This window comes from Rhinoderma darwinii, chromosome 1 (assembly GCF_050947455.1).
Source record: "Rhinoderma darwinii isolate aRhiDar2 chromosome 1, aRhiDar2.hap1, whole genome shotgun sequence".
Lineage (NCBI taxonomy): Eukaryota > Metazoa > Chordata > Amphibia > Anura > Rhinodermatidae > Rhinoderma > Rhinoderma darwinii.
The window spans coordinates 260,195,781-260,209,010 of NC_134687.1; the positions used below are offsets into that span (position 1 = coordinate 260,195,781).

The following is a 13,230-nucleotide window of genomic DNA, read 5'->3' on the forward strand; positions in this document are numbered from 1 at the left end:
GGCAAGACTCAGAAGGGAAGGAATAATATTAGGCTTTTGGAGCTCAAATTTAGCTGGAATGGTTTTCGGGTGGCATGTCGCATTTGCAAAGCCCCTGAGGTACCAAAACAGTGGAAACCTCCCAAAAGTCCTTTTAGGGGACTGGAACGAGCGATCATTAGGTCGCTGGTACAATACACTGCAATACTAATGTATTGTAGTATAATATCATTTTTACAGACTCCTGTAACAGCGTGATCGCTGTTCCTGTCCATCAGTCCCGGGTGTCAGCTGTAATGCTAAAAAATTCCTATTCACAACCGACCCGGGTCGGTTGTGAATAGGAATTTTTTAGCATTGGGAACACTAGCATTGTTTGTATACCTCAACACTAGGAGCTTCCGGTGCGGTTATCACGAACTCTAGTGTGAATTAGGGTCAAGACTATTGTTATGCCCATTTTTCAAATGCTGATTCCGTATTGATATTCTTGTTGAACACTGAGCTATAGGAGGTTCACAATTGAATTAGAACTCAGAGTTTATTATTTAATACGTTTTTATACACACGGTGGGGCTTTTTCACAGTGGTGATTTTACCCCTGTTTTTAGAGAGTTATAAATAAATGTTATATTTTACTCATATATCACACCAGTGAATCCTTTAAAATTGTTATGTTGTGGGAGCACAATTGAATGTATCTTTGAAATACAGTGAATTCCTTCAGGGAAGAGTGGCAAAGAAAAAGCCATATCTGAGACTGGCTAATAAAAGGAAAAGATTAATATGGGCAAAAGCACACAGACATTGGACAGAGGAAGATTGGAAAAAAGTGTTATGGACAGACTAATCGAAGTTTGAGCTGTTTGGATCACACAGAAGAACATTTGTGAGACGCAGAACAACTGAAAAGATGCTGGAAGAGTGCCTGACACCATCTGTCAAGCATGGTGGAGGTAATGTGATGGTCTGGGGTTGCTTTGGTGCTGGTAAAGTGGGAGATTTGTACAAGGTAAAAGGGATTTTGAATAAGGAAGGCTATCACTCCATTTTCCAACGCCATGCCATACCCTGTGGACAGCGCTTGATTGGAGCCAATTTCATCCTACAACAGGACAATGACCCAAAGCACACCTCCAAATTATGCAAGAACTATTTAGGGAAGAAGCAGGCAGCTGGTATTCTATCTGTAATGGAGTGGCCAGCGCAGTCACCAGATCTCAACCCCATAGAGCTGTTGTGGGAGCAGCTTGACCGTATGGTACGCAAGAAGTGCCCATCAAGCCAATCCAACTTGTGGGAGGGCCTTCTGGAAACATGGGGTGAAATTTCTCCCGATTACCTCAGCAAATTAACAGCTAGAATGCCAAAGGTCTGCAATGCTGTAATTGCTGCAAATGGAGCATTCTTTGACGAAAGCAAAGTTTGAAGGAGAAAATTATTGTTTCAAATAAAAATCATTATTTCTAACCTTGTCAAGACATTGACATGATTTATATTTTCTAGTCATTTTGCAACTCATTTGATAAATATAAGTGTGAGTTTTCATGTAAAACACAAAATTGTCTGGGTGACCCCAAACTTTTGAACGGTAGTGTATGTAGTAGGTTTTTTATGTTTTACTACTTTAGCACAATAAAAAAAACAACTTTTGAACTAAAATTATTTGCTTTTTGCATAGTCTCTTTCCAAGAGCCATCATTTTTTTATTTTTCCGTCAATGTAGTGATATGCGGGCTTGTTTTTTGCGGGCTTTGTTTTTTGATTAGTACTGTTTTGGGTAACATGGGACTTATTGCTTAACTTTTATTATGACTTTTTTGGGGGGCAATGGAAAAAAGTTTTTTTTTTATGGTGTTCACCTTGCGGTTTAAATTACATATTAACTTTATTGTTTGGGTCAGCACGGTCACAGCGATACCATATAAGTGTACTTTAATATTTTTTTTTTACACTTTTACTAAATAAAACCACTTGTGGAAAAAAAAATAGTTTTTTTTTTACTGTAATTTTTATTTCAAATTTATTACTTATTTTTGCGAGATTGTATTTGCGGGCCGCCTATGGGTGACAGAGGGAGCTCCTTCCCTCCGTAGACAAGTTAAAGGCCGTGGTCACCATTGACAGCGGCATTTAACGGGTTAAACGGCCGACATCTAAGTAAACTTCGATTGCAACCGTTGGAACTGGAGCCTGGCGATCATCAGACAGCCGATCCCTGGCTCCAGCCTGCATGGGACACCCATGCAGGACTTAGACTGAGCCGCCGTGAAAAGGCAACGGTCTAGCCTAAGTCCCCTTAGTGACCCCCGTGAAAAGGCTTATTGGTGGTCACTAAGGGGTTAATGTGTATAATACACAAGGGCCTTGATGCCTTTCTTGAAAAATATAATATTACAGGTTATGTGTACTATAATCTGGATTTGGGACGTTGATCCAGAGATTTATTCTGATTGCCATATTAGGATTCGGGGAGGAATTTCTCTAATGAGGCAATTGGCATCAACCTCATGGGGGAATTTTGCCTTCCTCTGGATCAACATGGTTGTATAATAGGTTGGACTTGATGGACCTGTGCCTTTTTCAACCTTATCAACTATGTAAAGGAAATTTTTCATTTTAGGAAATGGGGGCAGGAATATTTGTTTATTAGCATAGGCGGGAATCGAGTCGAGGCGGTAAATTAATTTAAGCTTCTGGCGTTTACGGTGTCGCATGATCTGACATTATATCCCATGTTGAAAAGCCCCAGCAGCATATATATATATATATATATATATATATTTTTTTTAGAGTTCATAAAGCCTCAACACTAACCGTTTGTTTTGAAAACATTTGATCGGGCGTCAATTGTGTGTTTTGATGGGATCACAGTCTGGTTTGGTATGACAACAGTGAAAGAAAAGCCTGTGTTATGTAGGGTTGGTAAAAGTGCTGAAACCATTATAGGCTGTAGAGTTTTGCCATCATCTGGTATTTTTTGGGAGCAGTGTGCTAGTAGTGCAGCAGCTAAAATCCTAGGGGAATTGATAACAAACGTGTAACGGTCTGTTTGAATTGCATCTGGAAGGCGGTATCGTGTTATTAAAGCATGAAAGAGCAGGTTTAGGGAGAGCTTCTATCGCACTGCAGTTTTAAAAAAAGCTAAAATGTAATTTCATAACACGAACTGGTCTACAGGGTTTCTTTTCCAATATGTACTGACCATTTGTGCTTTTAAGTTTTCTAACGTGTAAAATTGCATTTTTTTTTTTTATTCTGCGATTGCCATAGATGGTAGTAAGAGTTTTCTATCGGGAGCGGTATATTCTGACAACGTGGCCCTCGGACCAGAAAAGATAGCGCACCTCGGATTTAAACGATCCAGCTAAAAGTAATGGCCAAACGCAGTGTGAACTAAGGGTATGTTCACACGATGAGAGGCATTTACGTGTGAAAAGACAGACTGTTAACAGCTGCCTCGTTTCACACGTAAATGCTCCTCCTCGTAATTTACGAGGCGTCTGAGACGCTCGTAAATCTTGAGCTGTGCTTCATTGAGTTCAATGAAGAACAGCTCAAATTACGGTTCAAAGAAGTGCCCTGCACTTCTTTGCCGAGGCAGTCAATTTACGTGTCGTCGTTTGACAGCTGTCAAACGACGACGCGTAAATTACAGGTCGTCTGCACAGTACGTCGGCAAACCCATTCAAATGAATGGGCAGATGTTTGCCGACGTATTGTAGCCCTATTTTCAGACGTAAAACGAGGCATTACACGCCTCGTTTACGTCTGAAAATAGGTCGTGTGAACCCAGCCTTAGCCTAACTTATGAATCTTGGGCACCATCCCTGTCCCTGATGCTCTCCGTGTCACTCTGGACTTCGTGACAATTTAACGGGACTGGAGTGTAAAGGAGAGCAGCAGAGGCACAGGAACGACAAGTAGAGAACCATTGTGACTGATGCAGCACTAAAGATAATCAGTTATCACTCCCTTTCCATGGGGAGCCAGGGTGAACATACCCTATCTGCAACAAACTGCTGAGCCACCAACATGTACTGATCAGCACAGACTTTCTATTGAGTCTGTCCTCCGATACATTGACTTCTGGAAAAAGCCGAACAGAAACTAAGCCAGCCGCTGAGCGCTCACACGACTGCTTCATCTGCTTCGTTTTAGCGATTGCTGTGGGTCTCAGTAGTCGGACCCCCACCAATCAAAACTTGACAGGTCAGAAGTTTGTTAAACGTTTAGCTACACTTTAAGTCTTACTTCATCTTTCAAAATGTAATTTACAGGTAACTTACTTTGGAAATGCATCAAAACAGTAAGTTTTCTTCGTATCAGGAAATGCAACTCTCATTCCAGAGGTCAAAGGTGAATGTAAAATAACGGCTGCACACTCATAACGAGATGCCAAATCCACTGTTGGTACGGTGCCAATGCTCTGTCCATAAAGTAGAATGTTTTCAGGGCAGATTCCATACCTACAGAAAGGGGTTAAAAAAATAAATAAAAAAAACAAAAAAAAAAAAAAACACAAAAAAAAAACCAGTCAGTTCATTGGTACATCGTACTTTAACACCTTCCCTCTTTAGCCACTTTTGGCCTTCCTGACAGAGCCTCATTTTTCAAATCTGACATGTTTCACTTTATGTGGTAATAACGTCTGAATGCTTTTACCTATCCAAGCGATTCTGAGATTGTTTTCTCTTGACACATTGGACTTTATGTTACTGGCAAAATTTGCTCGATACGTTCAGTATTTAATTGTGAAAAACACCAAAATTTTGCAAAAATAAATAAATTGCTAAAATGTGCATTTTTCTCAATTTAAATGTATCTGCTTGTAAGACAGGCAGTTATACCACACAAAATAGACGCTAATTAACATCACCCATATGTCTAGATTGGCATCGTTTTTTGAACATCAGTTTTTTTTTCTAGGACGTTACAAGGCTTCGAACTTTAGCAGCAATTTCTCACATTTTCAAGAAAATTTCAAAAGGCTATTTTTACAGGGGCCAGTTCAGCTGTGAAGTGGCTTTGAGGGCCTTATATATATATATATTCGAAACCCCCAATAAGTCACCCTATTTTAAAAACTGAAACCCTCAAAGTATTCAAAACAGCATTTAGAAAGTTTCTTAACCCTTTAGTAGAGGTGAAATTTACACATTTCGTTTTTTTTTTGCAGAAATTCATTTTTAATCCATTTTTTTTGTAACACAGAAAGTTTTACCAGAAAAATGCAACTCAATATTTATTGCCCAGATTCTGCCGTTTTTAGCATTATACCACATGTGGCCCTAGCGTGCTACTGGACTGAAACACAGGCCTCAGAAGCAAAGGAGCACCTAGTGGATTTTGGGGCCTTATTTTTATTAGAATTTATTTTAGGCACCATGTCAGGTTTGAAGAGGTTTTGTGGGGCCAAACCAGTGGAAATCCCCCAAAAGTGTCCCCATTTGGGAAACTACACACCTCAAGGAAATTATCTAGGGGTATGGTGAGCATTTTGACCGCACAGGTTTTTTACAGAAATGATTGGAATTAGGCCGTGAAAATTAAAATCTAAATTTTTTCTAAGAAAATGTAGGTTTAGCTAGTTTTTTCTCATTTCCACACAGACTAAAGGAGAAAAAGCACAGCAAAATTTGTAAAGCAGTTTTTCTCGAGTGAAGCAATACCCCACATGTGGTCATAAACGGCTGTTTGGACACACGGCAGAGCTTAGAAGAAATTGGAGAGCCATTTGGCTTTTGGAACTCAAATTTAGCAGGAATGGTTTGCGGAGGCCATGTCACATTTACAAAGCCCCTGAGGGGACAAAACAATGAAAACGCCCAAAAAGGGACTCCACTTAGGAAACTACACCCTTTGAGGAATTAATCTAGGAAAGCATTTTGACCCCACAGGTGTTTCATAGAATTTATTAGAACCAGCCAGTGAAAATAACAATCCTTTTTCTTCAATAAGTCCTCCTAGCTTTAGCTCAAAATCTTTCATTTTCTCAACAAATAAAGGACAAAAAGAACCGCAACATTCGTAAAGCAATTTCTCCAGAGTACGGCAATACCCCATATGTGGTCATAAACTGCTGTTTGAGCACACGGCAGGGCTCAGAAGGGATGGAAAGCCATTTGGAATGCAGATTTTGCTGGATTGGTTTCTGGGCACCTGTGGGACCAAAACATTGGAAACCCCCCAGAAGTGACCACATTTTGGAAACTACACCCCTGAATGCATTCACCTCAGTGAGCATGTTAACCCCGCAGGTGTTTTGTAGAAATTAGTGTGCACTTGATGTTGGACAGAAAATGGGATTTTTAGATATGCCAATAAGTGGTGCCCAGCTTGTGCCACCATAACAAGACAGCTCTCTAATTATTATGCTATTTCCCCCGGTTTTAGAAACACCCTACATGTGACCCTAATCTTTTGCCTGGACATTCGACCAGGCTCAGGAGTGAAAGAGTACCATGTAAAATTGAGGGCTAATTTGGCGATTTACAAAGTATTGGTTCACAATTGCAGAGGCTCTGATGTGAAATAATAAAAAGAAACCCCTGAGAAGTGACCCCATTTTGGAAACTGCACCTCTCAAGGCATTTATTAAGGGTGTAGTGAGCATCTTCACCCCACAGGTCTTTTTCATAATTGATTGCACTGCGGATGGCGCAAATTAAAAAATAATATTTTTCCCTAGATATGCCATTTCAGTGGCAAATATGTCTTGCCTAGTTTATGCCACTGGAGACACACACCCCAAAAATTGTTAAAAAGGGTTCTCCTGGTTATGGTGATGCCATATATGTGGAAGTAAACTGCTGTTTGGGCACACTGTAGGGTTCAGAGGGGAGGTAGCGCCATTTGGCTTTTGGAGGGCGGATTTTCCTTGGTAGTAGTAATGTTTTGAGTATTGGTGGTGTTGCCGTTTATAATGTGGGGGTACATGTAAGCTGGGCAGAGTATATCAGGGGCATAGTCAGGTGGTATAATAATGGGGGAAAAAACAATAAAATAATCCATAGATGTGTGTTACGCCATGGTGCAATCCTTTCTGCACAGGCCAGTGTCGCACTGATATATGGCGTCCTTTCTTATGCCCCATTTGGTCCACACTCTGCACCTTTGCAATTTGGGGAATTTTGCTGGGAAAGTGTTGGCCTGGTATAATACGGGCACCCTCACTTCCAGCAGATATGTTTGGGCCCTCGCCTTCCTCGTTCCCTAATTTTAGGGCCTTGATACGTCGCCTCTTGAAACAGAAGAAATGTTCCCCTCGGGCTGCACAACTGCATATTTTTTATTTCCTGACTTATTGGAGCCTTAACTAATTTTATTTTTCATAGACGTAGCGGTATTAGGGCTTTTTTTTTTGCGGGACGAGCTGTAGTTATTATTGGTACCATTTTGGGGTACATGCGACTTTTTGATCACCTTTTATCCTATTTTTTGGGAGGCAAGGTGATCAAAAAACAGCAATTCTGGCAGCGTTTTTTTTAATACAGCGTTCACCATGCGTTATAAATTACATGTTAACTTTATTCTGCGGGTCAGTCAGACTCCGGCGATACATATTTTATAGCACTTTTTAATGTTTTACAACATTTTGCACAATAAAATTACTTTTGTACAAAGAATGTATTTTTTCTGTCGTCAAGTTGTGAGAACAATAACTTTTTTAAATTTTTGTCGACTAAGCTGTATGAGGGCTTGTGTTTTTGCGAGACGACCTATAGTTTTTATAGGTACCATTTTTGGATACGTGCGACTTTTTGATCACTTTTTATTCCAATATTTGTAGGGCAAAGTGACCAAAAAAGAAACTCTGGTATAGTTTTTTTTACGCTGTTCGCCGTGCGCAATAAATATTATAATATTTTTATAGCTCAGGCTGTTACGGTCTCGGCGATACCAAATACATATGGTTTATTATTATTTTTTCAGTAATAAAGGACTTGAGAAGGGAACAGGGCGATTGTGTTTTATTTTATTACTTGAAACTTATCATGTTTTCAAACTTTTATTTTTTCACACTTTTTTTCAAGTCCTACTAGGGGACTTCAAGGTCCAACTGTTAGATTTTTTTTTTCTAATACATTGCGCTACCTACGTAGTGCAATGTATTAGATCTGTCAGTTATTCACCGACAGCAAGCAGATTCACTGACAGCAAGCCGATTAGGCTTCGCCTCTAGGCGTGGCCTAATCTGCTTCTGTAATGGCCAAGCAGGAGGCCATTGTGCTCCTGTTGCCATAGCAGCAGTCGCCAGTCCTGATTGCTTGTCAGATCGCTGCATCGAAGGGGTTAATTGCAGGGATTGGAGCTAGCTCCGGTTCTTGCCGTTATAGGTGGATGTCAGCTGTAACATACAGCTGACTTCCACCGCTGATAACACCGGATCAGCTCCTGAGCGGGCCCTGACTGTCTTCCATGCTAGGCAGACCAGTAATTTCATTGCTGGGGTTCCGATGAGCTGCAAACACCTTAAATGCAGCGATCGCGTTTGAGCGCTGTATTTAAGGGGCTAATGGCGGGAATCTAAGCGAATTTCGGTCCCTGCCATTACAGCCGGATGTGAGCTGTAATATACCGCTGACATCAGGGGATTATGGCACCAGCTCAGCTTCTGAGTCGGTGCCAAGCATTTGGCGTATGGATACAAAATGCGGAAAGCACTAACTTTCCATGACGTATCCATACGACAAATGTCGGGAAGGGGTTAAGTTCTAGAAGGAGCCCATGGTAAATGTACAGTCCTGGCCAAGAGTTTTGAGACGGACACAAATCTTTGGTTTTTAGAGTTTGCTGCTTCAGTTTTTATAGTGGTAATTTGCATTAACTCTTGATTGTTATGAGGAGTGATCAGATGAATTCCAATTGCAAAGTTATTCCTTGCCATGAGAATTAACTTAATCACAAAAAAAAGAAATTTCCACTGCATATTAGCCCTGCCCAAACACCTGCTAACATAACTTCAGTGATCTTCTCGTTAGCTCAGGACAAAGTGTTCACGGGGACAAGGCAACCGATATCACTCTGTCATACTGATTGAATTATAGGAACTGACTGGTTGCTTTAAAAGGGGGATGGTGATTGAACTCATTATCTTCTTCTGTTAACCACGGTTACCTCCAAGGAAACACATGAAGTCATCATTGCTTTGCATCAAAAGGCCTTTACAGGCAAGGACATTGCTGCTTGTAAGATTGCCCCTAAATCAACCATTTATCGGATCATCAAGAACTTCAAAGGAGAGAGGTTCAATTGCTGTGAAGAAGGCTTCAGCGCACCCAAGAAAGTCTAGCAAGTGCCAGGACAGTCTCCTAATGAGGATTCTGCTACGGGATCGTTCAACACCAGTGCAGGTGTCGGTGCATCTGCACGCACAGTGAGGCACGGGATTTTGGGGGCTGGCCTGTTGACAAGAAGGGCAAAGAAGCCACTTCTTCCCAAGAAAAACAAAGGACAGACTGACATTCTGCAGGAAGTACAGGGTTTGGACTGCAGAGGACTGGGGTAAAAGTTATTTTCTCTGATGAAGCCCCCCTTCAGACAGTTTGGGGCATCTGGAAGAATGATTGTCTGGAGAAGAAAAGGTAAACGCTACCATGAGTCCTGTGTCATACAAACAGTCAAGGATTCTGAGACCATTCATGTGTGGGATTGCTTTTCATCCAAGGGAGTGGGCTCGCTCACAATTTTGCCTAAGAATACTTCCAGGAATAAAGAATGTTATCTAAAAATCCTCCAAGAGCAACTTCTCCGAACGATCTAGGAGCAATTTGGTGATGAACTATGCTTTTTCCAGCATGATGGAGCACCAGGTCACAATGCAAAAGTGATAACGAAGTGACTAAACAAAACATTGAAGTTTTAGGTCCATGGCCAGGAAATTCCCCAGATCTCAATCCCATTGAGAAGCTGTGATCAATCCTCAAAATACGGGTGGACAAACAAAAACACATTGTGATAAACTCCAAGCACGTATTAGCCCCTTTAGGACGCAGCCTGTTTTGGCCTTGTGGCACAGCCGATTTTTTCATATCGGACATGTAACTTTATGTGGTAATAACTTGGGAATGCTTTTACCTACCAAGCGATTCTGAGATTGTTTACTCGTGACATATTGTACTTTATGATAGTGGAAAAATGTGGTCGATATATATATATATATATATATATATATACATACACACACACACACACTGCCGTTCAAAAGTTTAGGGTCACTTAGAAATTTCCTTATTTTTGCAAGAAAAGCACAGTTTTTTTCAGTGAAGATAACATTAAATTAATCAGAAATACACTCTATACATTGTTAATGTGCTAAATGACTATTCTAGCTGCAAACGTCTGGTTTTTAATGCAATATCTACATAGGTGTATAGAGGCCCATTTCCAGCAACCATCACTCCAGTGTTCTAGTGGTACATTGTGTTTGCTAACTGTGTTAGAAGGCTAATGGATGATTAGAAAACACTTGAAAACCCTTGTGCAATTATGTTAGCACCGCTGTAAACAGTTTTGCTGTTTAGAGGAGCTATAAAACTGACCTTCCTTTGAGCTAGTTGAGAATCTGGAGCATTACATTCGATTAAACTCTCAAAATGGCTAGAAAAAGAGAGCTTTCACGTGAAACTCGACAGTCTATTCTTGTTCTTAGAAATTAAGGCTATTCCATGCGAGAATTTGCCAAGAAACTGAAGATTTCCTACAACGGTGTGTACTACTCCCTTCAGAGGACAGCACAAACAGGCTCTAACCAGAGTAGAAAGAGAAGTGGGAGGCCCCGCTGCACAACTGAGCAACAAGACAAGTACATTAGAGTCTCTAGTTTGAGAAATGGACGCCTCACAAGTCCTCAACTGGCAGCTTTATTAAATAGTACCTGCAAAACGCCAGTGTCAACGTCTACAGTGAAGAGGCGACTCTGGGATGCTGGCCTTCATGGCAGAGTGGCAAAGAAAAAGCCATATCAAAGACTGGCTAATAAAAGGAAAAGATTAATATGGGCAAAAGCACACAGACATTGGACAGCGGAAGATTGGAAAAAAGTGTTATGGACAGACGAATCGAAGTTTGAGGTGTTTGGATCACACAGAAGAACATTTGTGAGACGCAGAACAACTGAAAAGATGCTGGAAGAGTGCCTGACGCCATCTGTCAAGCATGGTGGAGGTAATGTGATGGTCTGGGGTTGCTTTGGTGCTGGTAAAGTGGGAGATTTGTACAAGGTAAAAGGGATTTTGAATAAGGAAGGCTATAACTCCATTTTTAAACGCCATGCCATACCCTGTGGACAGCGCTTGATTGGAGCCAATTTCATCCTACAACAGGACAATGACCCAAAGCACACCTCCAAATTATGCAACAACTATTTAGGGAAGAAGCAGGCAGCTGGTATTCTATCTGTAATGGAGTGGCCAGCGCAGTCACCAGATCTCAAACCCATAGAGCTGTTGTGGGAGCAGCTTGACCATATGGTATGCAAGAAGTGCCCATCAAGCCAATCCAACTTGTGGGAGGGGCTTCTGGAAGCATGGGGTGAAATTTCTCCCGATTACCTCAGCAAATTAACAGCTAGAATGCCAAAGGTCTGCAATGCTGTAATTGCTGCAAATTGAGCATTCTTTGACGAAAGCAAAGTTTGAAGGAGAAAATTATTATTTCAAATAAAAATCATTATTTCTAACCTTGTCAATGTCTTGACTATATTTTCTAAAGAAGTAGTAGGACAACAGCACACGTCTTCAAATCATCAAAGTGGTTTTATTGTCAAGACATCCACAAACGACAAGCAACGTTTCGACCCATAGTGAGTGAAGGGTCTTTGTCAAGCAGGCTTGACAAAGACCCTTCACTCACTATGGGTCGAAACGTTGCTTGTCGTTTGTGGATGTCTTGACAATAAAACCACTTTGATGATTTGAAGACGTGTGCTGTTGTCCTACTACTTCTTTGGATATACATCGTGCTGGAGTGGGTTTGCCTGGCTTGACAGCGTGCACCGCACCATACTCGGGACTAGTGCTGCTTCAAAAATCTCCTTTTTTTTGACTATATTTTCTAGTCATTTTGAAACTCATTTGATAAATATAAGTGTGAGTTTTCATGGAAAACACAAAATTGTCTGGGTGACCCCAAACTTTTGAACGGTAGTGTGTGTGTGTGTATATATATATATATATATATATATATATATATATATACACACACACACACACATTTTGAATTTATCTCAAATATTTATTGCTCAGATTCTGCCGTTTTTAGAAATATCCCACATGTGGCCCTAGTTTCCTAACTTTGGGGTTTGCTTTTTTTTTTTTTTTATTATATTTTAGGCACCATGTCAGGTTTAAAGAGGTCTTGTGGTGCCAAAACCATGGAAACTCCCCAAAAGTGACCCCATTTTGGAAACTACACCCACAGGAAATTTATCTAGGGGTATAGTTCGCATTTTGACCCCACAGGTATTTTGCTATATTTATTGGAGTTCGTCTGTGAAAATGAAAATCTACTTTGTTTCTGAAATAACAGAAATTTGTAATATTTACAAGGAATAAAGAAGAAAATGCACCCCATTTGTAAAGCATCATCTTCTCCCGATAATGGAAATACTTCATGTGGTAATAAACCGCTGTTTGGACCCACGGCAGCGCTCAGAAGGGAGGGAGCGCCATTTGGATTTTGGAGCGAAGATTTTGCAATATTGGTTTTCAGTGCCATGTCACGTTTGCAACACCCTCGAGGGACCAAAACAGTTGACACCCCAAAAGTGACCCCATTTGGGAAACTACACCCCTCAAGGCATTTTTATAGGGGTATAGTGAGCATTTATACCACACAGGATTTTTGCAGAATTTAATGGATTTTTGTCCACTAAAATTGTTTATTTTTTTTATTTTCACAATAGATAAGAGAAAAAGCCGCCCAAAATTTGTAACGCAATCTCTCCCGAGTATAATACCCCACATGTGGTAGTAATTGATTTTCTTAATAGAAATGAATTAACCTTTGCATGACTGATCCTTTTTTGCTTTTCCATTTTAGTTTTTCCCTCCCCGCCATCCAAACGCCATAACTTTTTTTATTTTTACATCAATAGAGTGGTGTGAGGGCTTATTTATTGTGGGAGGAGTTGTAGCTTCTATTGACACCATTTAAAGTACCATATAACGTACTGGGAAACCGAAAATAAAATTCTTTGCGGGGTGAAGTTGGGAAAAACTGCGATTCCTCCATTGTTTTTTTGGGTTT

At 40.6% G+C, this 13,230-nt stretch overlaps 1 protein-coding gene across 1 annotated transcript in view; it reads right to left on the bottom strand.

Annotated features, from left to right (window-relative positions):
* ABHD17A (abhydrolase domain containing 17A, depalmitoylase) overlaps window positions 1-13,230 on the bottom strand; it is a 41,606-nt gene that overhangs the window by 11,216 nt on the left and 17,160 nt on the right. The window contains exon 3 of the mRNA XM_075863720.1: window positions 4,269-4,448. Within this exon, the coding sequence (XP_075719835.1) occupies window positions 4,269-4,448 (180 nt within the window). The remainder of the gene's footprint in view (window positions 1-4,268; window positions 4,449-13,230) is intronic.